Source organism: Polypterus senegalus, chromosome 7 (assembly GCF_016835505.1).
Source record: "Polypterus senegalus isolate Bchr_013 chromosome 7, ASM1683550v1, whole genome shotgun sequence".
NCBI classification, from domain to species: Eukaryota; Metazoa; Chordata; class Cladistia; order Polypteriformes; family Polypteridae; genus Polypterus; species Polypterus senegalus.
The window spans coordinates 36,785,738-36,813,695 of NC_053160.1; the positions used below are offsets into that span (position 1 = coordinate 36,785,738).

Here is a 27,958-nt window from a genome sequence, read left to right on the forward strand (position 1 = left end):
AGACCACAATTTAGAGTGCACAGCAAAGGTTCTAGATACATATAGAAATTAGAGATTTCACTTTTTGAATTTTAATATATTTGCAGACCTTTCTGAAAAACATGTTTTAACATTGTCATTATGGGTTATTTAGTATAGATTGATGTGTGAAAATGAGAAATATATCCATTTAAAATGAGATCTACAGCACAATAAAGTTTGCAGAAAGTGAAAGGGTCTAAATACTTCCTATATCCACTATATATAAAGTCATAATCTGTTTATTAATCATGCAAAAACGGCTGAACCATTTTATATTTGTATTGTCATTGGTTGAACTTAAATTATAGCCTACATGGAATATTGTGGAGCGAGATTTTAAAGGAGGGGGCATTCCTAAAATGCTGATGCAAGGACTACAGTTGTGAAGCTGAATGTCATCAAAGACCGCAGGTCCACTAACTTGGGTAGCAGTTTTATTACTTCACTGGTTTACAGCTTTTGGCTACGAGGGCATCTTTTTGTCTCATCGTGGGTTGTGTTTAGCCATGTTGAATTTCCAAAAGAGAAGTTTTTCCCTGTTTATTTTCATCTAGACACTTATTTAAGAAATAAGTGGGTCTAAAAGGTTTATATATTGTTGCCAAACCCTTCCAGAGCAATTTTGTCTTTGAATCTACCCCCCCCAACCAACATTTTGAAGCTCCAAAACACTCTTTTCAGTTAGTTTTGCAAAAACTGTATGTGAAAGGAAACTTTGCTATTCCACTCAGCACTACCTATTGGTCTGTGATGTTATATTATGAATAAGTAACGGAGCTTGAATTTAGCTGCTAAACCAGAACGGTTATGGTATGCTGCCTTGGCCAAACAGGCATATACAAATTTCATTGCACTGTATTCATGTGACAATATCTCTGAAATTAACTGATGACACAAATTTTTTTTAAAACAGAACCTCATATATTTTACAAAACCAGCACTGTCATACATCTGCATGCCATTCGTAAGTGCAATAGAGGCAAGTCAGAATGAAATGCAATTTTTTTTAGCTCATCCCAATTCACGGTTCTGTGTAGAAAGAAGACAGAATTACTAAGTTTAACTGTTTCTTGATGGTAAACGTTTATTCAAGCTAATGTTAATGATGAGACACTTAAAATTTTAGGCTTTTCATACCAATACAGTGTCATGATTTGTAGCAACTTTAAAACAACATTACATGATTCAACTTTGGATCATCTTTATAGTATTATGGAATATCACCAATGGTGTTGTCTCTTGTAATATTATGGAGATCTGTAGTGATGTCAGTGAAGCATAATTCACCCCAGCCCACTCTACTGTAGTCCATTGATTCAATTATTCAACACGCCTCTTTTATCAATTTATGGTTAAACATATATTCATGAAACCTCACTAAACCAGGAAATACGAAGAAGTAGCATTCGTTGTTCCTACCCAGCACGGAGCTACCGCAAATATGGATTCCTATACCAAAAAAGCAGAGAAACTGATACTGATCAGAGAGGTAGTGCAGGTGGTGGATGGGATAGCCAGAAATGACAAAAAGGCCAAAAAAAAAAAAACATATTTGCTTTCATTCCTTAACCCATTATGCAGATATACCCAGGTAGCAGCCACTACTTTTGCTAGTTTTTAATAATATTTTAGCATGTAGATATTTTTAATATTTAGCAACAATATATAAAAACTCTTAAATTAAAAAAAAAAAATGAAAAAAGCAAACAAACTGCGCCCTAATTTTAATTCTTGCAACTGAAATAATTGACAGCCCTCTGAGCATGGGAAAGGTGCTATATAAATAAAGTGTATTATTATTCTTACAAGCACAATGAATCAAACTTAACAGACATGCTGCTTTTTTGTTTTGCTCCTTTGCATTTTAGCGGAAGTCATCTGAGATGACGATGTTAGGTAACACAGAGCTCCATTAACCAGAAAACGGGCAGCAGAGACAATTACATCGCACTTGGCAAGGAATAAACATGCTGAAAGGACAATGATATGTCTTGAGATCATATGCCCAGAATGCATCAAGTGGATGAATAAGCTGTTTACTAAGGCACATAGTCATATAGCTCATTTAATAATAATAATGTTTTATTTATATTGCACTTCATATTTTTGAAATCTCAAAGTGCTACAGAGTAAAAACAAAAATAATAAAACAAGAAAATCTATGTATACTTTAACAAAATATCTTTCAAAAAAGATGAGTTTTTAGATTCTGTTTAAAAACATCAGTCGACTGTGGGGCTCTCAGGTAGTCAGGGAGGGCGTTCCACAGTCTCGGCGCCACAGATGAAAAAGCCCTATCACCCATACTGCGAAGCTTGGTTCTAGGGACTTGAAGAGTGTTAGTGTGTACAGAGCGGAGAGTGCGTGAGGATGTATGAGGGGTAAGGAGTTCCTGTAAGTAAAGGGGGGCATGTCCATAGATGCACTGATGGGTGAGGAGAACGACCTTGAACTCAATTCTGAGTGGAACAGGGAGCCAGTGAAGGTTTTTCAGGATTAGGGTGATATGGTCATGCTTTTCGCACCTTCATCAGGATCCTGGCAGGATACTGGAGTCTCTGAATACTCTTGCCAGGAATCCCGATGAGGAGCGCATTACAGTAATCCAGCCTGGAGGAGACAAAGGCAAGGACAAGCTTCTCTGCATCTTCCAGGGTGAGAGTTGGTCGGAGTTTAGCGATATTCTTGATGTGATAGAAGGAAGACTTACAGAGGTGTTTAATGTGAGCGTGAAAGGTGAGTTGAGGGTCCATTTTATAAGCATTAATTGCCAGATCAACTCAGAATCATCTGTCCTTTAACAAAGTTAGTAGAAAACAGAAGCATTTAGATAATTAATTTTGTTATCCCCGCAATATGAATATTCCAAACTCTCCTTGTCCTCCTTGATTCTTTTCTGGTATAGACATGCTGCTTAACTGGTCCTACATATGGTGTCTTTCCTCGATTGGCTCTGGTGAGATACATCTTCCTGTGATATATGAATCACATAAGTACATATTACAGTTTATTCGGTATCCATCTGTTTTAACACATTTTGTTCACAGATTCCATGGTTAACATAGCATGACTCCATAATTATCCATCCTTCCTCACTATTAATCTCACATGTGACCGTTCGAGTGAGTAGTATTGATTCATAGTGCTTAGTGTATCATAGGGTTTAAAATTGGTTTTACTGTTGACACAAACTTGACATCTGTGATTAGATTATTTACCTTCATTATTTCCCTTTATACATACTGCATTGCAAAACATGTAATGTCTGCAATTGCCAGGTCTAAACTTTGAACTCCACAATCTTCTGTTCCTGTAGTTTGCTCAACTCCACTGGCTGTGTGAGCCATTAGTGATGTCTGCCTTGCAATTCCACCTTACATTGACTTCAGTATCATTTGAAGGTTTTGAGCACAATTGAAGCACAAAAGATAACAACTAACAGTGCGTAAAATTGAATCAAACTGGAAGGAGAAGCCCAACATTTGGTAGACAACGCAATTAATGAAACACTGGACACTACACAGCAAGTGAAGCCAAGTGAAGTAAACCCCAACCCCATCTCTCCAGGTCACATTGGTGAGTCTGCATTTGCAGACAGGGTCTTTGGAAGGTCGTGTTCAGGCTAACACACACTTAGTGAAAGCAGATATACAAAAACATGAAATTTTACACTTTAAACTGCAGTTGTGGCTGATTATGGTTTATAATTGGCAGGCTGGCTTTTAAAATAAGCATTGTGGTTGTGTGTGCCTTTAGTGGAAATTTATGTACATAAATCTTTAAAGCTGTAGTGTGATCGTTTTCCTGGCTAGCATTTTACTGTTTCAAAAGTTCACAGAGGACATTTCTATTTTTTTCTTCTGCAACCCAGACTAGGAAAAGAGGATTAAAAAATAAGGCATGGATGGAAATGGGTTTATGAATGGTTTGTGAGCTATGAAAGGAAATAAGTAAAGTAAGGTGCGACGAGCAGCCACAGCCATTACCCAGCTGGGCACTACCTTCCACAAAGGATATATTGATTGATTTCTCTCCCTCTTTAGTTTCTGTTCTATGTTGGTGTGGCCCCCAGGCACAATAAGGAATGATCAGAAATAGTCAAATGAGGGTATCAAATTGTGTAATGGCAAGCAATCATTGGCTTAGTGCGACTTGTTTACCTTACATTTTATGCTCAGTTTGTGTCAAATGATAAAGAAATCTTCTGGAAAGCTGGTATTCTCATGCATATTTGCTTTTAAATCTTAGAGGTCATTTATGTACCTATTAAGTGCAAGTAGGTTCAATGATATAGGAGAACATTTTTGTTTGCAGTAAATCACTTTGCTGTTGTAAATGCTGAGATTGATGTGCAACCTTAAAGCACATAGCCTCTTCTTCTGTATTTTGATCTGCATTTTTTCTTATTCTTTTTGACTGTACTTCTTGGTGGTAAATAATTATATATGTATTTTGTCATTCAGGGAAAAGAAATAATCTTTGTAGTTCTGGTCAAAGAAGAAGGTTCAGGCCTGGGTTTCAGCATTGCAGGAGGTGTTGACTTGGAGCAAAAGTTTATAACAGTAAGTAAATTATTCACAGTGGTACTTATGTTGCATATATTTAATATACACTATAAAAGGAAAGCAAACTTTCTTCGTCTTTTTTTATGACCTGATTTTCTTTTCTTTATTAGCCAGAAAAATCCAGCTGTGTGTGTTCAAACAGTGTTCAGGACTGCTGGGCCTGGACCCTGTCCTTGGCAGTATTGGAGACAAAGCAGGAATTAACAATTGATGGACCATAGGCCACCGCAGGGCATATTTACAGTATGTGCACACCATCACACAGTCACACACACAGGCTACTTTAGAGTAGAAAATTAACTTCATGCGTGAACATTGGAGATGTGGTAGGGAAACTGCAGATTTGACACATGGACAACACGAAAACCTCACACAGACAGGACACAGGCTGGGGTTTGAACCCTGGATTTTGAAGTTGTGCTGATATTGTATGAAAACTGTAATTATTTAATAATAACCTATCCTGTCACTTAACTGATAATGCTAGAAGTCACCTCAGCTCATAAGGTACTGACATTTCTGACCCCCAAGCAGGTGTACAATTTCTAGTCCTTTTCTTAATCAGAAATATACAGTATGTGAAAAAAGATATGCTAAGCTTCCAAGCCTGTAATATTTTATAGATAACAAAAGCAACAATCTGGCATACGAGTCCAGCGTGAATCCACTGTAAATATCCGGTAGTTTACCTTAAAGTTCTTAAGACCGTAAATGCACTTTGTTCCACATGAAGCTTTGTTTTCCAAATTTTTCACATTGAAATTGTGTTGTGATCTGCAAACCTCTGGCTCCACCTAGGGGTTCTTAATTTATCTTTTCTTCTGGTAAATCTTGGTTTTTGAAAACATTGAAACTCCCACCGTTAAGTTCAGTTAAAGACAAAGCCTGTAGTTTATTTTATCATTTTGTGGTTATTTTAGCCCTTTTTATTCTCAAGTCTACTCTGATCTTTACCTTTGTTTTAGTGAAAGGAAGTGTAACTTTTTGTTGTGACTTTTTTTTTAACCTCAAATTGATTAGATAAATTACATTTATTTAAAGTGTCATCTACTATATATTTCTGTTTACTTAGCTTTATGCTATATACAGTATAATGAAATAAAAATCAAAGTGCAGTGACTTTTTCTGACACATCCTTTACCTAACATATGTTATCTCAAAATGGATTATGTTATATGTATTTGTAACAGAGCACATCATGTGCATTATTATGGCAGCACAGCCTCAGAGACCTGGGGCCTCATGCATAACGCTGTGCGTAGAACTCCCACTATAACATGACGTAAGCACAAAAGCCGAAATGTGCTTACGTACAGAAAAATCCAGATGCAGGAATCTGTGCTTACTCCAACTTCCAAATTCTTCCGCTCCATAAATCCCGGTCAGTGTGAAAACTAACGCTCGTGCATGCGCCTTCTGTCCCGCTCCAATTCCTCCCAGAGTTACGCCTCTTTGAATATGCAAATCAATATAACTAGCCCTTAAGCTCAGCGTTCTGTGAAAAGACAATAGGAAAAGCATGGGGGAAAATATAAGAATTTCAGCGAATACCAAGTGGAGGCAAAGAAAAACGTACTATTTGTTGATTTAAACAGTGGTATAATCAACAAAAGGAAGTTGATCGACTGACATAGCGTGTTGGAGAAACTCGAAAGCTCTAGTTCACAAATTTGCACAGTGCCCAAAATAAAAAAGAAGTCACATATCAAAGTTTCTGTGAAAAGGCGAGTCGTAGCCCACCGTCTTGAGTGTCATATGAAAGCATATTAGGGTACAGAGAAAAAAAAAGGCACACAGTAGGAAAAAAGCACAAAGTGTCAACTTTAATCTCAAAATTTCCACTTTAATCACGTAGTTTATTTTGTCATTAAAGTAGAACATCATAAACTTCATCTTAAATTCATTTAATTTACTAGTTTCTCAAATCCCTTCGTAACTAAAGTAGCACGTTAAATGCTTTGTTTTATATTTGATCTTCTATGTGCTCTATGTGTGTGAATCACTACATGCTTCCGTTCTTTCTCTTTCTCCAACAGGACACAGAATCCATTACATTCGTGATATTACAGCTCTCTGAATAATTAAAATAATGAGATGTATGCGTGGTATCAATTTCATGATGATTGGAATGAAAGCATGTTATTAAACATGGGAACACGATGGCGCAGTGATTGTTCATGTCTCACACAAGATGCTGCTGCGACCTTCGATGAAATAATTTATTGTAGCAGTACTGTCTTTTTCAAACGTACTAACCTGCAATTCCTGTCCTTACTTTTCTTTCCCCAAATGCCCAATTGCCACACAATCAGCCCTGTAATAGATGTTAAGCCATCTGTAAGCTTACAATGACACTTCTTCAAAACTTTTAAGGAACATTGAAATATCTTCATAATATAGTACGTGTTTATTTATTCTATTCATCTATCCTTTCAGTGTCGCGCCAGCCTCAGTAAATATACAGCACGCAAGGCAGGAACAATATGTGAGCTTGCTAGTGCTGCGGCACCGTGTCCTCACATGTTTAATTATTAACAATACAGATTATTTAAATGAAGTTAAAGTTTTATCTGTATAATATAATCAACATATTTTGCTGCACATCATCTTAAAAATAATATTGTCATCATATGTAAATGCGTGCTTTATAAAGTGGTGCAGGTTGTGCAATATTATAACTATCACAAGTTTACAGTGAGGTAATTGTACTTATAAGTACAAACAGTTCTACAAGGAGCAATTGAGTTAGTGCTTTTTTAGTTCTTGAGAGGGCGGCACGGTGGTGCAGTGGTAGCGCTGCTGCCTCGCAGTTAGGAGACCCGGGTTCGCTTCCCAGGTCCTCCCTGCATGGAGTTTGCATGTTCTCCCCATGTCTGCATGGGTTTCCTCCCACAGTCCAAAGACATGCAGGTTAGGTGGATTGGCGATTCTAAATTGGCCCTAGTGTGTGTTTATGTGTGTCCTGCGGTAGGTTGGCACACTGCTCGGGATTGGTTCCTGCCTTGTGCCCTGTGTTGGCTGAGATTGGCTCCAGCAGACCTCCGTGATCCTGTGTTCGGATTCAGCAGGTTGGAAAATGGATGGATGGATGGATAGTTCTTGGGATGAAACTGTTTCTGAAGTGCGAGGTCCGTACAGGAAAGGCTTTGAAACGTTTTGCTGTGGCTGAGGCAGCGTGGGCTTGATGCTGTAATACCGATCAGCTGCTGCTGTGATTCCCCACTCAGATACAGTGATATAAATACTCCGAGTGGTGCAATGAGAGTAATATGGAAAAAGATGATCCGCTGTGGCAACCCTTAAAGGGAGCAGCTGAAAGAAGAAAAAGAAGAAGATGGTGAAGTGAGATTAACAACGCTAAAGCAGTTATGGTATTTGGAATACTATGGCTATACCCTGGGCCATTATATTGTTACAGGTAATCTACAATTAGATGCATTACACTAATAAACAATATGCGGTTAGTTTCAGTGTATTTATAAAGTCACATCAGAAATGTGGTTCTAAGAAATAAAGGGTAACCACACAGGAATAGTAGCACTGCTTTGATGCTGGGTGCCGGCAGTTTCCAAAACCGAGCGGAGAACTTGCGTACGACAAGGTATGAGGTACCGTGGAAAAGTGCGTGGCTTTACGCCAAGTGTAGGTTTTATACATTGCGATTTGAACGTGGAAAAGTTCTTATGCAACATTTTTGTGCGTACGCACCGTTTATACATTAGGCCCCTGCCCACTGCCTCTGTGTAGTTTGAATGCTCTCCCTTTGTCTCTATGAGTATCATTCCCATGTCCCAAAGATGTAGGAGGTCAGCAGGTCAGATTAGCTGTTGTGTCTTCATTTGCTTGCAGTGAGTGAACGTACTCGGTGATGGAGTGCTTTCATCTCCTAGGTTGTTTCCTGCCTTGTGCCCCCAGGTTACCAGTACAGGTTCTGTGTGCCTAACCTAAATGGGATTAAGTGGGTGAGCAGTATTAGCCCTTGTGAGACTATACTTTTTGTTCTGTACTTGAAATCATGTTCCCCATTGCTTATTTCCTTTGCATTTTCCATCACTATGTACATTATGTCAAAGTCAAAGCAAATTTTATTGTCATCTCAACCATATACAAGCATACAGATAGAAGCTCAGGGTCCACAGTGTAACAACATGAAGTCCATCCATTCATCCATTATCCAACCCGCTATATCCTAACTACAGGGTCACAGGGATCTGCTGGAGCCAATCCCAGCCAACACAGGGCGCAAGGCAGGAAACAAACCCCGGGCAGGGCGCCAGCCCACCGCAGAACAACATGAAGTGCAAATAATAAATTAAAAATAGAGTTAAAATTAAAACACAGACAAGACAAGACATTGTACAAAGAAGTAGCATCAATATTGACGTGTGTATGTTTGATTGATTTGCCACTGTTAGTAGGTTCTTCACATTCAAACATTACTCACGGTCCAGACAGGAGTCAAATTTATCAATGCACCCCCAAGTGGAAAGCTGCAAACTGCAAGGGCCTCTTGTTATTTTGGACTCCTCTGACACACCAGTGCCCTAAGTCTTCCTAAGCTGAAAGAGCTTTTCTGTAGTCTTGACAGGAAAATTCATTTTATTACAGATTAATGTGATCCTGTGTGGGTTGTGCTTGCTGGAAGTCGCCGATCAATCATCTGTGCCTTCAAATAATCAAGGGGTTTATGCAGAAATACTGGAGAAAATTTGCAGGATAGTGAGGACTGTTGTAGGAAAAGATAAATTGATCACTTAGTTAATTACATGTTTTGCTTTCAGCAGTGCCAGTATTTAATTAAATAATTTAGTTAAGGCTCTCACTTCATTTTCTTTACCTTTCTCTTTAGCAGGCAGATCTCTAGCAATTAGATCTATAAACAAGGTACCAAAGCACTGATAAACACTAAAATGGTAGAAATAACATAACTGCATATATATTGACATAGAATACAGAGTGCAAGACAGACATGTAACACAGAAGAGGTTGTCTTTCCACTGGTATTTAGTTTTAATTTATTTTGGCACAGATAAATAGTTTTAAGATACCAAGTCTTTAAGGATGATGGCCACTGTTGTACGGAGTTGCTCCTGGTTCAAGTGGAGAACTCTTCCTGTGTTTGAGTGCACTATTTCTCGTTGCTGTATGGTCCTTTGTCTGTGATGTACAGTGCTTTCCTCAGACAGGCCCCATGCAGAAAAGCATTACTCTTTCTGGCACAAGAGTGTAGATGCTGAAGTTGTTTTCTTGAAGTAATGGCTCCTTTTCAGACTGGGCTCAGTCACTAGCACACAGCTAGGCTTGGCAGGGTGGATTATAGAAAAAGTAGAGGGCGTCCAGCTCCAAGGCCCTATGGGGTGTAGCTTCTAGGCCAAAGAAGGTTTGTGAACACTTTGCTCTGGAATGAGTAGGTGGTTTCTCACCCCAAAAGAGAGCAGATTGTCAGCTTTTATTTCTCCAAGGAGAGTGCATTGTTTGCTTCTTTGCGATACAAATGAGATGGATGCAGCTACTTTTGTGGGAAGGTGTAGCCTCTGATGATTGGATCAAGGTCACTTTTAGTTATGCAGTCAGAATCTGCTCATAGATGCCTTATTTTGTCCATCATATCCAGGTAGTGCTTAGTTTGCGGTCACAAGCCTAAAATGAATGTTCTTTTGGGCACCTTCTTGTCTGAAGGAGTCTCTGCAAAGGTGTCAGCTCAACTCTGATTTACACTTTTGTTGTCAGATGAAGTACAGTGCTGATGAAACATTGGTATGAGCTACAGTTTATCCGTTTACTCAGGAGTGCTGGTGGAGGGGGTGGGGTGCAGCTGGACTTCTGCATCCATGTTAAATCTGCTATCTTAACTGACCTTTTGTGCCACTAAAGCCTAGCAAAGTGGGTAGTGACCATTATGCACTACACTGTACTAGAGATCTCTGAGAGAATGAAGGCAAAACATTGCCTTGATGTGTACATGTCTTAAGTGTAGAAGGTGGTGGGCCTTCTTTAAAGTCAGAGGCAGAGGAGCATTTCATTGCTGTGATAAATAAACACTCATTTAATGTATTATTTCACATTGGAAACATCCAGGGCTAATGGAGTGTATGTAAGCAAAAACTCTACTTGTTCAGATCCAGGCTCAAGGCATTATTTGTTTTGTAGAGCATCCGTGGGGCAGGACTTGCTGAAGTGCTGTAAATAATTTACTAATTAAGTCCATCAGTAATCTTCATGCATAACAAGTAGCTGAAATGTTTCAGGCTTAAAGAAATAAATCGTCTATTTCAGGTTCATCGAGTGTTTTCAAAGGGTGCAGCCAGCCTGGAGGGAACAATTCAGCGAGGAGATCACATTATCTCAATCAATGGAGTTTCCCTGACAGGATCTTCTCATGGCGATGCTCTTTCAGCCTTGCACCAGGCCCGACTGCCAACACAGGCGCTAGTCGTTATTAGAAGATGGATGGAGGCGCTGCCAACATCGTCCGGACAAGAAGAGGAAAATTTGAGAACAAGACTGACACAGTCGACAGGAAAGACTTCAGGTAAAGCAGGTTTGAAAAACATTTTCCTGCCATTTTCACATAGTATATTTATATTAGTTCATTTTAGGAATTTGTTAATGATACAAGTATACCATTATTCTAAGTTTTAACTTACATTTAATAAACATATACTAAAGACAGTGTTGTATAAAGTACCCAACAGCCACACTTGTGTAAAAGTAGAACTACTTTTCTGGGAAGTGATTGAAGTAAAGGTGAAATTTGCCTGTAAGAAAACTACTAAGTAGAAGTTTTAAAGTGTCTGATAATAAGTGTATTTAAGTATTAAAGTACAAGTAAAGTATGATCTCTCTCTCTCTATTTTATAAAGTCACACAAAAGAGATTTTGTTTGTGAGTCATATTACATTTACTAAAGTATGAACCCAAAAACTGCAGTTGGAAGAAGTGCCATTCAGGGTAAGCAAACATCGGAGTGACAGTATCCTAATTCACTAAGAAGAGTGCTAATAGGAGACACATACATTCTTCCTCTGCTAATCCATTCCTGAAAACCCCTTCATAAAGTGATTGTTTATAACACAAACACCTAGTTACAATTAATTTAAATGCAAAACATTTTTAGGCATTTCCTGGTCCCAGCAACATTTCCCAACTCTGAACTTCATGAAAATTGACAGAATTAATTTAATGATGAAATTTGTCATCAAATCAAACACTAATAAGGCATTGCTGTTCATTAAATAATGTTTAATTAAGTGCTTTACCTAGACAAGTTTCACATTCTGAGGAATGGCCTTTCAGCTTTATTTTGCATTTCCAATGAGTGTGATCTGTTTTGGAGCTGTGAGGCCCAGGTTAATATGAGAAGATATATGAGCAACACATGTGACAAGGTGAGTGAACCACAGCATGTGAACAAACCAGTAGATATCACTCCAGCCTACAGATCAACCCTGCCCCATTCAGCAGTCTTCTGTGAGGACAACAACTGAACCCAGTAGCATCAGCTGCAGAAATAACTGAGTTAGGGACACAAATCATGAACATCGAGCCCTATACCAGGTCTAGTTGCTACCATGAGGACACTGTCTGAACATAGAAGCATCAGCTCTGAGAATAACTGAGACTGTTGACTGTGCATCACCAGTGTCTACCTCAGCCCCAAACATCCATCTCTGCCCCGTTCTGTGGGCTGCAGAAAATTGTACTTTGAGACGTGTTAGATGACTGGGTGTTAGCACCGGTGGTGAACATGTGAAAATCGTCCCAGATTCTTTATATACATATTTCAGATAATTGTACAAATAAACACAATGCTTTACTTGGCCAAACAGTTTCTTTTCTAATTTGATGTTTTAGTAACAAATGTGTCTAGCGAAATGTATGCAAGTAAAAGTAGCCATTTGTATTTAAAAATATGAAGTAAATGTGAAGTTAGACCGAACATTTATATACTCAAGTAACGTAGAAAGATTCTCAGAACCTACTCAAATACAGTTATAAAGTCTTTGTACTTTGTTTACTGTACATCACTGCCTTAAGATTGATCATAATATAAAATTGCCTTAATCTGTAAGTACTGCTTTGTTATTTTTAATTCTGTCAGTTTAAAATATGTTTTTTTCATGAGCATCATTTCAAAAGATGGATTCAAAAGATGAAATGCTTGATGCAGTTGTTACTATGAAAGTATGGAGCAAATTTTTTAACACAACTTTTACAGTTAGACAGGTTGAGGTTATACCATTAATCAGTGCTAAGACTAGGCTGATTTAACCCATAATGAAGATGTATAGTTGGATGTTTAAAATCATCACTAATCATTTCTTGCACTTTGCCTTTCTTGTTCAAGACAACATAAATGGTTTGACCGGGCACTGACTGGTGGAGCGCTGGAGTAACTGCTGTGGTAGCCCATATGCCTCAGAGGCAGCAGGCAGACCTGCACTTGGCTACCTAAATTTATTTAGTCCCCAATTTCACCTTCCCTAATTTGAATGTAGAGGTGCCCCTCTAAGACACCACAGCCTGTAAATACCACCAAGATGTGTTTTAGCTGCTGTCTTGCTCCTTTATGAGCTGAAAAGCATTTTGATCATGTAACCACCAGCGATGTTGGCAGCTCCATAACTCTGCTTGCCCTCAATAAATAGATACATTTCATTTAATTTAGCTCTTTTTTCTTGTATACAGTAGTGTAGTTTTTGCAGGTCAAGTGATGCTCTACTTGTTTGAATATCTAATATAAATTTGACATGACAATGCATAAAAACACCCTTGAATATATACTGTACATGGAACAAAGATGTTCAGTGTTGTGTCTGTAAATATTGAACTTGTGAGCTTCCAATGGACTTGCCAACAGAGTACTAATATGACCCACTCATGTGAACCTACCTTGAGAGGATTGCTCATCCCATACTTCTTCTGATGCTAGAGGCTCTTCAACTCCTACAAGGCCCAGAGCTTCTGAGAACTCATCCTAGAAAATGGCATTTCTTGTAATTCATAGACCTTGACGAGTTTGACAATGAGTTAGGTGATACTACCTCAGTACACTAAGCAGCTCAGGATTAATTTGCCTGACTGGTCTGTTGTAGTTTACTTTGGTGTTTGCTGTACAAAACACATGGAGCTCATTACCAGATTTACTCACCTGTTAATGAATTTCTTTCAACTTGGATAAACCTGGTCTTTATACCTACAGTACCTGCTCCACATATGGTCAGTTTTTCTGAAAAAAGAAAAAAAAAAAAAAACGACACAACTGAAGAATCCAATTATGTTGAGAGAGAGTGAGCCCACAGGAAAGGATGACCAAACAAGAACTCTTTGCACACTGGTTTTTGTTCTATTTGCTTACTGGCTACCACAGAGTATATAGAAGTACAAGATTCGTCCATGTTGACTCCCAAGAAACTTTTTACAAGTGACTAAATCTGATGATATTTATGGATAGATATTTGTTTTTCTTGTTTTTGCAAACCCAGATTTAGATGTGAGCAACGCTGTGAAGGTGGAACTTCAAAAGACATCTGCTGGCCTGGGATTCAGCCTTGATGGAGGCAAAGCTTCAATCTATGGTGACCGGCCTCTGTATATTAAACGCATTTTTAAAGGTACTTGAGCAAATCTTTTTTTAAATAGTTAACTACATTAAATTAGATCCAGACTCACAGGACAAAAAATACAATTAAACAATAGATAGGTCAATACATTTTTGTAGTAGTGAGACAGTAATTAGGAAAATAAGCAGACCACTCTATAAAACAAAAACTACAATTATATTAGTAGAGAGGTTCTTGTTTATTTACCTGTTTATTACCAATGGCCAATCAGGGTAAACCTTGAAAACAAACATTATACCAGTGATGATGAAAGAACACACAACAAAACAAATTTTCATTCCCATCACTGCCCTGTCTCAATCAGACCAATTTCTACCTTTACTGTATTGGCCTAAACTTTACTCGATAAAGTTAATTCATTTTCTAGCCACGCACTTGTTAAGATTCCTCCATATCAATCAGATACCACATAAATTAGTTGTGGTCTCTAGAGGGTGCTATTGAGCCAAACGCAAATTTTGCTTATGAGGCAAAAATGAGCAATAAGAAAAATCAGTTCCCTTATGTAACGTTTTACTGGGTCATTATGAATGTTTGAGCAATACCTCCATATCAGTGGATGAAGATCTGGAACTTAGCCAGAGTGAACATCGGATTCTTGGTCATCTTTTTAACGAACACTGTTTTGCTCCCAGTTGCTCAGTTTGGCCAGGCAGGCAGCATTAGTAAGAGTCATGGATGTTCCAAACTAATTCTATTTAAAATTATGGATGTTACTGTGCTCTTGGAATCCTTCAGTGCTGCAGACTTTTTTGAAGCCTTCCCTAGATCTGTGCCCATCTTCTAAGCTCTGTAGGCAATTCCTTTGACCTTGTGGCCTGGTTTTTGCAGTGATACACATTGTTAGCTCTGAGACCTTATATAGATAGATTTCCGTTCCTCTCCTAACCATATCCTACCAAATGAATTTACCACTAGTGGACTCCAAACAAGGTACAGAAACATCTCTGTGATGATCAATAGAATACACCTGAGTCAGATTTTGAGTGTCATAGCAAAGAATCTGAATACTGGGAGTATGAATACTTGTTTCAGTGTAATATTTCTTTTTTGTTCGTAATATATTTGCAAAAATTCCTATTTTTTCTTTGTCACCATGGGGTTTTAAGTGCTGCTTAATGTGGTTAGCATAAACCTACAATATAAAATGTGGAAAAAGTCAAGAGGTCTGAATACTTTCCTAATGCACTTTGTACTATGTAAAGACCCATACAAGCCTCTTAAAACAAGGGTAAAACTTAAAATATCTAATTAGGAGTGTTTAGTTTTAACTAGTAACAGTGCATGTATGATGGATTATGAAAGGTCAAACTAAAAATTGTGTTTTTAATCGTTTTTTATATTTAAAATACCAGTACTCGCCATTCTGTGATTGGAGGTTTCCTCTCACTAGTTTCATTGCTTATGTCTTGTCCTGTAGGTGGTGCTGCAGAGCTGTCTAGAGCCATTGACATCGGAGATGAAGTCCTGGCCATCAATGGCAAATCCCTGCAGGGTCTCATGCATTATGACGCTTGGAACATTATCAAGGCTGTCTCGGTGGGGCCAGTGCAGCTACTTATCAAGAAAAATAAGACTTTGGTATGACGATAAGGCCCGTGGCTCATTTGTATATAGTAGCTTAAGAGGAACTGTAAAACACTGTGGTGCCAAAAGGGTGGTTGCCAGAGTATAGTGTATATAAAGCATCTATGCGTTTTAACTTTTTACATTGAAATATGACTTTATTGTATATAAGAATATATTTATGTACATATCTTTTTTCCTAATCAAGTATTTACGCAATTTCTGCTGCTAAAGTAGTTACCCATAATACATTTCGAGATGATGGCAGTTTATAAATCAATTGGGAAAAAATGTATGGTTTTTTTTTTTTTCCTTTGGCTGTCTTGACTCTGCAGACAGGTGTTCATAATAATTTAATGTTGTAAATGTTTCTTTATATATTAAAAAGCATTAATTTGGCTTGTCACACACTTACTGTATAAGTTTGTGCATAGCACCTGTCACACTGAGAAGTCGTGATTGGTTGGGTCAGAGATGACACAAGCAGCCTGCACCATGCCATAAAGTGAGGTGAGTTGGATCGGTCATGCTTAGACCAGGGTGGAACTGCATACAGAAATGGGTTTTGTCATCCTGTAGAGCTGCTTTAATGCCTCTACTAATGGACACAGAACTAACTGCCTGATGTAGAATTCCAGTGGATAAGAAAATATGCAGAACCTTGGCTTTGTGTGCTGATCCCTATCTATGGGCTTGTTCAACATCTTGTTTATCTAAACAGAATAACTGCTAATGCTTTTCACCTCTTTCAAAGCAACTTGGCTTCAAAGGTCACCTGCCATGCACCATTTTTCTCTACCTGATCGGTAAAATTGACCAGGTCCTAACAAACTGGAATTACATGGCTCTAGATGATTCTGTTTTCCAGTGTCTATGACCCAAACCCAGGTAGACTTGCCAGTGGGACAGGGATGTAGGATAGTATATTTAAAAAATAAATCAGGTGGAATGAAGATTTCAAAGGAGTAAAATGGACTACATCTGGCTGTACGTTAGGGATTTTTATTGTCTGATGTCTGTGGTAAGGGTTCTTTCCTTTGATGTTCCTGTTTGTTCACATTTACAAGGTCTGATCAAAAAGTGGTAAGAGTTGGTGTCTGTAGAGAAAAGAGCTGGGGTAAGGTGTGCACAAAGGACAAATATCTCGAGAACAAGCCATATTCTCATATTTGACCAGCCCCATTCCTGCTTAATCCGTTGTACACTTCCACGCCTGATTCTCCCTTAGATCTTCACAGTATCCATTCACTTCCTCTTTTCCTCCGTCCAGACACCTCATTATCCATGATTCTTCCCCCACATTGTTTGCTTGTCTTCATAATGTGCCTGGACCACATTAACCTTGGTTATGATTGGTTGAATAAGGGTGTTGATTTTCAGTGGATAAAATGCTTCTAAAATGGCTGAGAAATTATCAAACATAACCCACATTCAGGGCAACCTTCAGCGTAATAAAGTGGACCCTGAGATGAATTGAAAATTTTGAACTGACTGATAATGAATCGGCCGGAAAATGTCTGGAAACCTCCTGTAGACTATATCAAGCAATTTGGACCGAAAACCCCTCTCCAGCATTGAGAACCTGCAAAATTTATTCCAGAATTGTTCAAATGATCAAAAGCGTCATCATCAAAATGTGTGAGCAACTGAAAAAAGCTGGAAATGGACACAAGTTTCTTCAGTTTTATTCAGCAATTTAAATGAAGTTGTAAAGAACATTTAATGAGATTATAGCCATTCAGAATAATGTGAAGGCAACCCCGAGATGCGTCTCAGCTTCGACTTCCAGGGATGCTGCTGGAAACGGCGGGAATGATGAGACAAATGCATATCATGTAGGGGAGATCATTTTGCAGATAATGGAACATAATAATGAAACCTGAACATTTTTCTTTGAAATACATGGTAAGTCTTAGAGCTTTCTGATCACTCCACATCAGAACAGTAAAAAATTTTAAAATATTTGAGAAGAGCAGGCCATTCAGCCCAACCAAGCTGACCAATCTTAACCACCTAATTTTTCCAAAATAACATTAAGTGGAATTTTTCCCCTAAAATTCTGCTGTCTACCAAACTACTTGGTAATTTATTCAAAGTGTAGCTACCTAAAATTGTGCAAAATCTTAGCAAGTTTCCTTCTGTGATCTTGTTTTCTTGTTGAACTTATTTTAAAGTAACATCCTGGATTTATTGCACTGATTTTAAACAATTCAGTCTTGTCATTTTTTAACTTTCATTTGTTTAAAATTAAAAGGTTTCTCTCCTTCGGTCTATCCCAGGGGTCCTCAATCCCAGTCCTGGAGAGCCGCAGTGGCTGCAGGTTTTTGTCCTGGTTGCTTAATCAGAAAGCAATTCTTGCCAATAAAGCACTAACAAGCTATGAAATTAAATAACTCTGCTATGTCAGGTCATTCTCATATCCTAGATTTTCTTTCCCTTTCTATCATGCAAATGATTTGAAGGCTAAAATGACAGTAATTGTCAGTCCTTCACTTTTTTCTCTTCATTTTTCTTCCAAGTATTTAATTAAACCCAATAGTGCAGATAAATACACACAGGTGTAAATGTAAATAAGCTAAATGGAGAAATGCTGCTCTCTCTTGTCATTTGCATGTTATTGATAATAAGGAGCAATTAAAATAGCTGTTTAGGACAAAATTAAGCAATAAGGGCTCAAAATCACTAAAGTGAAGCAGAAGTGTTACTTTAGCAATAAGTGCTTTTTATTAAGCAACTGGGTTGGAGCAAAAACCTGCAGCCACTGTGGCTCTCCAGGACCGTGATTGAGGACCCCTGGTCTATCCTCATAGCTCATACCACCTAATCCTGTAATCAGCCCAGTCGATCTTCACTGGACTTCCTGTGGAGGTGCTGCTATGTCTTTTTTGTAATATGTCGACCAAAACTGCACACAGTACTCCAAACAAGGCCTCACTAATTCATTAAATAATTTAATCAAAACCTCTCTTGACTTGTACTCCACATATCATGATATTTAACCTATTTGCTATTAGCATTCTTGATGTTGATAGTGATGAGTCTAACAATTACCCTAAGCACTAAGAGGGCAAAGCTACATCGACAATAAACTTGTAAAACTCTTGTCAGTGCATTGGATCTGGTTATTTGGTGACTTCTCCTCCCAAAGATTGTTTCCCAGAAAGGACAGATAACACAGTTATGAAACAACCTAAGAAAACAAATTACATACATAGGTATGTTTTGACTGAACAATAACTTAATTACTTTACACCACAGCCCCAGTTATATAAAAGTTCCCTTTACCTGTTTGTCAAGCAAATTCTCATTCCATATACATAGAAACTTCTTCACACCCCCAACATATATACATATATACACAGAACTCTCAATATGACTGTAAGGAACAAAAGACGCCCCTGTCAGATGAGACACATATATATACATAAATATAAACAACACCCCACAGTACGACTTACAGAACAAAAAACGTCCCCTCCCCTCTAACCTGATCAGGTAAAGCACATAAATATAAACAACGCACTTAAGACAGTTGTGTATTCCCACAAGTCCAGACCGACACTTCCAACGGGTTATTCTCCATAAAGAAAGGAGAAACCTGTGAAAAGGACAATCATATTGGGTCTGATCGAGGGAAGATGGATGATGGCACTACCCCAAAAGTAAAATAAGTCACAAATCTCTTCCTCTGAAATCGGCAAGCCAAAATGTATGGACGTTCTTAAAGAAAAAAAGGCGTGCACGTAGCCACCTCACTAACCTTGTCCCAGTGTCGGGGCGAGACATTTCTACCTTTTTTTTTTTTCCTCGGCGTTGAGAGCTTCTGTTCTATTTCCCTTGGTTTGAGATTTACTTGTAACGCAAATAGTCCATTTCTCTAGATCGCTTCCTTCTTGCTGGTTTCTCGCCTTGTCAATCCTTCATTGGCTGCCAACCGGAAAAATTTTTTTGTCGGACCTTCCAGAACCAACCCAAGAAGGCAATGCCATCAATCACTGCCTCGTGGCTCCGTCTTGAACTGTGAAAGGTTCCTTCACCCGAAACTGTGTGGAAGCCTCCAGCAGTGACAAACAGCACATAAAAGGTAGACAAGATACAATACAACACACACAGGTAAAATATTATTGCAATATACTCCTTATGTGGCAGTACTAGAAGTCCACTATGACTTAGTTCCTTCTCGTAAGATGTACTTTTAATTTTCAGACCTCCATTGTGTATTCAGATCTAACATCTCTGCTTCCAACATGTGATACTTTACATTTACTTACACTAAATTTCATCTGCCACAAACCTACCCAAGGAAGTACTGTATACTGTTCAAGTCCCTCTGTAGTCATTTAGCTATTTCTACGTAATCTGCCCTTCCACCTAGGTTGGTATCATCTGTGAACTTATCTAGCTTATTGTTTATATTCTTGTCAGATTTTTAAGTTTCTTAAAAAGAGTGGTGCCCGCCACACTGAAGGACACCACTTCTAACATCACCTAATCCTGAAGAGGTTCCCCTCACCATTACCCTTTGCTTCCTGTGTTTGACCAGTTTCGTACCCACCTACAAACCATGCCCTGGTGCTTCTGAAAATCAAAACAACTAAGATCATACGTACTTCTCTTAACAGTTGCTTTAGTTCTTTCCTCATAGAATTTACATAATAGTGAAATATGACTTCCTTTATCATCTTTGACTTTTTTAATCATAATATGTTTAAATAATGACAAATCTTACTAATACCACGGTGGACCAATTAGAGAATTAAGCTATCCAGAATATCTAAACGCTTCAATTAGAAGGGAAATGCAACTCTCTGAAGGTATGGCTTTTAAAACTTGCTGATTTTGCTTATAGAGACTAAAGATTTAAATATGTAAAATATCTTTTTTACAGAACATATTGTATATATGTCAGCAACTTCCACTGTTGGAAAGGATGGAAAATATTAATAAGAGAGCTGGCACCAAAAGTTGGGGTGTGCTTGGGACACGCATAGCTAGTGCACTCATTTCAAGATTTTTAAAGAAAGGTCTTCTCAAAGCTATGAACTCTTTATTTTAAAATTACTAAATTCTAGGTGGTAGCACAGTGGTGAGGGGTATCTGGTCACATCCCAGCTGGGTTACTACTTGATGTGCCCAGTACTGGCATGAGTTAGGTTTTGGTAATTCATTTTTTTGTCCATCTCACAGAAGTGAAACTTAATTTAATTGGTGATGTCAAATTGGCCCACACATGAGAGTGTGTGCAGAGGACAGCTGGCTCCAGCTTTGGGCTTCAAGCTGTCAGTATTATCACCGGTCTTTCAGCCCCTCATTTCAGCCTGAAGTGGCAGTGACCTGAGTTCATGAGACAAGAAGACACTTGTCCAGTGTTGGTGTCCCTTAGCCCAGTGCTACTGCACCCTCTTGTAGATCACTGGCTGTCATGTTCAGTTCATGGCAGGTGCGTCCTGATGGGCCTCTTTCAGCTCCAGCCATGCCACATTCAATGTGAATTAAATCTCAAGTCTTAAGGATTAATTCCAAGAAAGATATTTAAAAAACACCAAAATGGACAGCTGTAGGTGCTGACCCTAACGTGTCATTTACAAGATAAAATGTTATCCAAGTGTACAGAGATTAGATTAGATCAACTTTATTAATAGTTTATTATAAATAAATAAATACATTTTAACAAGTACATCTGATGGAAGTATTACATGGCCTGAATGCAGCGGGCATAAAAGGTGCCCGGTGGTGTTTCTTAGCAGACCGGGGTGGAATGAGACTGTGTTTAAATGTCCTCCAGGAGCACAATGATGCCATCCAATTTTCCACAACAGCTTCCAGTGTCTTCCAGGTTCTCTCTGTGATGGCGTAGGCTTTCCTGATTTAGTTTGTTCGATTGTGCATTTTTGAGCTCAAGTTGCTTCCCCAGGAGACCACAGCGTAGAACACCACACTGACCACTATGGACTGGTAGAACATTTCCAGCAGCTTGCTGCACACTTTACAAGACCTTAGCAAGTGCAGTCTGCTCTGGCCCTTCTTGTACAGCACGACTGTCTGGTCAGACCAGTCTGGCTTGTTTATACAACTTTTTGAGTCAACTTAAACATGAAATAACACGACCAGTACACTGAAGTCACTACATGTTGGAATTATAGAAAGTGTTCTAGTATTTAGTGGATGGAGATCTCGGAGTGCTTCTTACAGCAGTGATAGATTTACTATTAATTAGTGAGAAGTTCTTGTTTGTGTGTAGCCAGCAGCCCTTATGAGGATCTACAGCGTTGGTAAAGATCTCTTTTGTTCACTCCAGCTTGAGCGTTAATCCACAAGTCACTTACTGTACCTCAGAAAGTGCCTGCGAGGTTCAGTTCATTCAGTTATCATGTCCTTAAGAAAATGCTACACAGACCTCTGCACAGGCTTCGCATTTTCTGGGGTGTTGGGAGTGTTAATAATCTCTTTTTAGTTTTCACACTCCTGTCTTTCTGGGTATAGCTAAATTTGTGACTTTTATTCAGTCTCCACTATTTCTTAGCCAAAGCCCAGTCTCCTGCATCTCTGTTTTCCCTTTTTGCTGCTGTCTGCTCTGTGCTGCTCCTCTCCACATTCAGTGGGTTTGCCTCACTTTAAACACCAAACCCTTTGGACTTTCCTGGCATAAATCCATACAGTAGGAGATGACGCACCTGCTGTAAGACGTGCAAACCTGCTTTCCTTTTGCTGCCACCCTCTGATACAAACTGGTGTTAGGTTAAGTGTTCTAATATCGCAGTGAATATGCTGCGTTTGCCAGTGACTTTTTTGCCAAATATATTCCTGGAAATTCACGGTGCATCTGGCTTAGATGAACTTTTCTCTCACAGTGCCCCAGGATTCTTTACAAGGCCAGTGTGACATCACAGAGCTTTAGCATCCAGTGTTGAATGGGACAGTCGCCAAGAATACATTACACTGATCCTAGTAGTGGGCTAAAATTAGCAGGAAACATGCAATACATTTAAATACAAAATACACCTGCAGAACGAAACTAGAAATGTGTCGCTGCATTCTTGTCTTAAGGGGAAATGACTTGTATGTAATACAAGAGTGTACCCCTTTAATAATATTACCCAGAGTGCTGTGCAGTTGATTCAAACAGGAAGGAATGAAGACTCTGCGTGCTTTAGTGCTGTGCTTATTTGGTAGTAGTGGCAGTAAGATGAGAACAGCATTCAAGAGAGGGGAGTACCTGCAGGAGGCAAGCCTTAGTGAATTCATACTTTGTCTGCATGAAACGTTACTTTTCTGATATTTAATTCTGTTAAATTTATCTCTTATCTTATCATTTCAGCCACAATAATCAGTGAAGCGTAGTTGGCAGACATTTCCCTATCCGTCAGGGACACTGTAGGGACTGTTATAATCCACTAAGAACTTGAGAAGTAGTTCTTCCGCTTTGACTTCAGTGAATTTTCCAACATTTCTACCATTTCAATGAACCTGAAACCAAGCGAATTCAGCCGAGGTTCATCCATCACTAAGGCTGACCGATCCAGCGTGCTCTCCTCTGCTCTGTACTTTTCATGGTCATTCAGACAGCCTCAGAACTTCAGTTGTATTGCTGGAGCACCTGGTAGTGGTTCAACGTGCACATGGATAAGACTCGATGTCATCACCACAGTGTACCAATCCTATATGCGTGAGTCCGGGCAGGACCATCATACATACGTCATACGTTTAATAAATAAAAATCACAGTTTGCTCTCCTGTCTGGCCTACTGACTTAGGACAACTGACATTGTGTAATTTAACAATAATTCCATGATGATATGATTTCCTGATTATTATCAGTGTTATGAGTAGGTTGGACCAAATGGCCTGTTCTTGTCAAAGTTGTTCGAATGAAATTACAAACACGTTTTCACTGTTGAGAGATCACAAGGCTAAATATGGTGCTTCTGAAAGTTATTTTTCAGCATGAAATTAACTATCACCTCGTTTGTGTTTATTTTGTGTACTTTCTCATTAGACATCCTTTGTAATTAAAGCTCCTTTTGCAACATTCCTAAAGATTTTACTTTACTCACAAAGTGCCCACAGATTCTTTGATTTGACGTTCTTCAATCTGCCTGCCTTGTGAAATGCTTAGACGGTCGCTCATGTGCACCCAGGACAGCCTTGACAAATGCCCGTACTGCTCCTGTCCAAATCCCACCCTACTGCGAACACACACTGCCGTCGGTGTGAACGTTGTGTGTTGTAACATGCTGTGCACCATCGTTTGGTGTTACAGTAGTGATGTCCCATTATTACCCATCATGCCACAGACTACTTTCTAATTCAGGGTGGGCAGTGTCACTCCTGGTGGGCTACAGTGGCTGCAGGTTTTTAGTCCAACCCAGTTTCTTAATGAGGAGTCAATTATTGTTATTGCTCAAAAGACATACTTCATTTTAGTGGTCTCACTTGTTAAGGTTGCCCACCCTTAATTGCTTATTTTAGTCTTAAACATCCGCATTCACTAATTTTAATGGCTTCTTGTTAGGAATGAGATGGAAATGACATAGGAGCCAGCAGGTCTCCATCTAGCCTTGTTTCCATGCCCACCTATGTGGAGTTTAATAAAACGCTTAAGAGAATATTGTAAGACAGAGAGAGGTTAGGAGCTCATGGTGATACAGCGCATTGCCGCACCCACCACATGACAAACCAACTCAGGATCCCAGATTAGGGCCCGAGTGCAGCCATGCAATGGGTGACACGTCAGCACCACACCAGTTCAGATGGAATGGACCAGTGGGAGGTTTTTTTGATGGTGGCTGGAGTACCAATTCTGCCACCAACCCCCAAGTGTTCCCTGCAGGTTGAAGGGCCTACTTACAGGGCTGGATGCAGATTAACGTCATACCCAGGATGGAGCAAATGCAGGTTAAGGGCCTTGCTCAAGGGCCCAATGGAGTAGAGTCACTTCGGGTGTTTACGGGATTCGAACCGGCAACCTTCCGATCGCCAGAGCCTCAGAGCCACCACTCCGCCGTAAGACTGAAAATGACTAAAAATGATCTCTTTTAGGCTTCAAACCATTTGGATGATTTCCTTGGAAAGGAAAAAACCTCTGATATAAGAACCTAACATTGCAGACTAACAAGCCATAAAATGGAATAAGGGAGAGATTGGCAAGGATTGGTTTCTAATTAAGCAATTGGGTTGGAACAAAAACTTGCAGCCCTCCGTGACCGACATTCCCATCCCTGTCCTAATTCATCGCCAGTATTACTGCAGTCAAACATAATCCAGTTGAAAGGTGCAGCGCCCTTTGCTGAACGCTCCTGAAGTTGAAGTTCTCGCAGCGCACCGTGGTGTCCTTCTTAAACTGGTGAGGTCTAAAAGCAAATTCACAAAACACTTGAAAGGCGTGAGGCAAACAGAATGGAAAGACAATGTGACATTCCTGAAGGGACAGCCGTCTGCACACATTTGGTTCTTTGTAGTTCTTGAGATATTTCATCAAAATCAAACATGTTTTTGCTCCTGTTTGCCGTTTCTTGGTTTTAACTTTTGTCCTGATAGCTTAGCACCAAGACTGTGGATATCCTGACTGCTAAGATGACCCCTGGGCTGTACGTGCTGAAACACATCAGGCCTACCAGATGAATTTATTCAACTTTTGGCGGGCACTACCAGCATCGATACCAGCGGAGTGGGCAGCTACTGTCTCAGCCCCTCTTTAAGGCCTGTTGAGGTTGGATGCTATTGAACTGCTGTCAGCATTTTCTAACCCACCTTTGCAGTTTTGGGGTTATGGAGAGCTACTGTTTGCCCTGGCAGCACTTGGCACAACACTAAGGATGGTGCCCACCCACCCACATGGGGTCAGCTTGTCAGTTGGCAAAGTTCAACAACTGAATGACAGACAGACAAACAGACAGAGCTGGGCTCCATTTGTGTTCACCCACTTTTGTCTTTATGTGCACTAATTCTGTATCGAGTCGTATTGCGTTTTACCTGAGGACTGCGCTCTGCACTCAGTGAAGATGCCACACAGCCGACCCCCGGGCTAACACGTGGACCTTGGATTCTAGAGCTGTGCTGTCTCGAGGACCGGTCTTGGACTGCTGTGTTGACGTGCTCCGAGTTTGTGATGTTTCTCCTTCCCACTTCAGGGTGTTCACATGAGTTTCTGCACGGAATTTTTTGGAGGATGCTGCTACTTTGTTATCTGGTCTGAATAAAAAAGCAACATTGCATTTTTTTGTAACAATAAAGAGCAAACTAAACAAATTAAATGTGCATCACTTCACACCAAAAGCAATTTGAGCACAAAAATGTAATTTCTGACTAGCCAAGTTATATCCAATGTGGCAGGAGACTGGGGGGCACACCCAGCCGGGACGCCTGGAAGGAGATCCATACATCCCCTGGGCCACGAGGGGCCAACCATCCTGGATAGCATGGAGACCACAGCGAAATAGCAGAGAGGCTCAAACCCGTGGGGGCCCATGGCTACCACCAGGGGGCGCCTCAAACCTCATAAAACCCGGGAGATCTACACTTCTGCCACAACTGGGATGGTGGAGGAAGGACCTTCCTGCGACGCCCGGAGTGCTTCTGGGTGCTCATGCGGCACCTCCGCCACACCAGAAAGTGCTGCCAGAAGAACGTCAGCGAGCACCTGGAGCACAACCGGGTGACTATAGAGGGCGCCGCCTTCCTACAGTTGGGGAGCTGGAGGTGGACGAATCTCCAGCGACAGGAGGAAGAAAGGCGGCCTACGGACATTGGAGAAGCCCGAGTGTAGAGGTGTTTGGTGCTGGAGGCACTGTGTGCTGTGAATAAACGTGTGCGCTTTTGTACTTATACTGGTGTCTGTCTGATGGTGTTCGGGTGACCTCTCACACCACCTTACGCGTAAAATGAAACCTGATTTGGATATAATAAAACAACTTATTCAAAACATTTTCCTGGAGCATATGTCAATCTTGTAGTACCGCCTAAGATTTCACCACGTGAAGAATTAATAACTGAATGGTCAGATCTCAATGAGGAACAGTATGAGATCCTTGAAAAAATAAAACCAATAGGGATGGTAGGACGTCATTTCTTTCTGTGTAAATTTTGTGAAGATAATAATATTTTTATATTTTTTAAATTGGACCATCGCTAGCATGTGAGGCTTTGGTAGGTTTGGCAGCGCATTTTGAGACCTCCAAGGTGCATCCAATTGTTAGAATTAATTCGACTGTCTACCCCTCACCCAAATACTGATCTTAAAATTAGTAGGAATGGCAGCCCTTATGTTAAGATAGTGTTTTTTCTAAATAGTAATTTGAAGTAGCACAACCCTACATATGCCTAATGTTAAGATTTAAATGGGTCCCTAATCTTAAATATTTATTTGGGTGCTCAATTGGCCCTGATGTTAAACAGTAAAGGCCATTGCTCACTTTATTATTTTTATTATCCTAAATTGAATTCTTGACAGTTTTTTTTTACCCTAATATATTGTATTGTTGGAATGGGCTATGGTTTTACCTAATTTTTTTAATAATTTAATTATGGGTTTTGATATATCCTTATTTTAAATGATATTTATTGAATAGGGATTATTAAAGATGAATTGATTGTATAAATATTAGAGAATTTTTGTGGGTCTTAAAATTGATAAAATGAAAATGAATACTCACGGTCAGTGTACCACCGTCATCGCCGTACCCCAATGGGGGGGGGATCGTCCAGTAACCCAAACCACCTTAATAAGAGGACAAGTGTCTGAATCTGTGTATCTATCCTAATGCTGTCTCTCTGTTATCCACCAGATGGCGCACCACAAACAGCACTGCTTTTACGAATCCCACCCCAATGAGCACACGACAGGGACGTTAATGCGGAGTACTTCTAACAGAGAGTAACTGCCACTTTAACGTAAGGACAAGCGCCGGTATGTCTGGGTGTCTTTGTGTCTGTCAGGACACTGCTGGAATGACGTGCAATGCTTTTTATTACTGCAAATGTTTGTGATGTTCCATCTTTTGGAATGTATGAGGAAGTCCCCTGTATCAAGGTATGGCTCAGTGTAACCGTCACGATATCGAACATTAAAAAAAAGTGAAATCCTATAATGAACTTTACATTTGGTTACAATGGTTGTTTGTGTATTTCTGTTTTTCAGTGAAGTGTCTTTTGTTTTGTGATCTGTCAGTATGTTGGGGGTGCACT

General features: G+C 39.6%; 1 protein-coding gene across 4 annotated transcripts in view; it reads left to right on the top strand.

Moving 5' to 3' along the window:
* pdzd2 (PDZ domain containing 2) overlaps positions 1–16,183 on the top strand; it is a 456,165-nt gene extending 439,982 nt beyond the window's left edge. For all 4 annotated transcript variants that reach the window (XM_039758492.1, XM_039758493.1, XM_039758494.1 and 1 more), the window contains 4 exons: positions 4,485–4,583; positions 10,863–11,118; positions 14,072–14,200; positions 15,630–16,183. In XM_039758492.1, coding sequence (XP_039614426.1) covers positions 4,485–4,583; positions 10,863–11,118; positions 14,072–14,200; positions 15,630–15,796 — 651 coding nt within the window. In that variant the 3' untranslated portion in view covers positions 15,797–16,183. The remainder of the gene's footprint in view (positions 1–4,484; positions 4,584–10,862; positions 11,119–14,071; positions 14,201–15,629) is intronic.
* Positions 16,184–27,958: the final 11,775 nt, after the last annotated feature.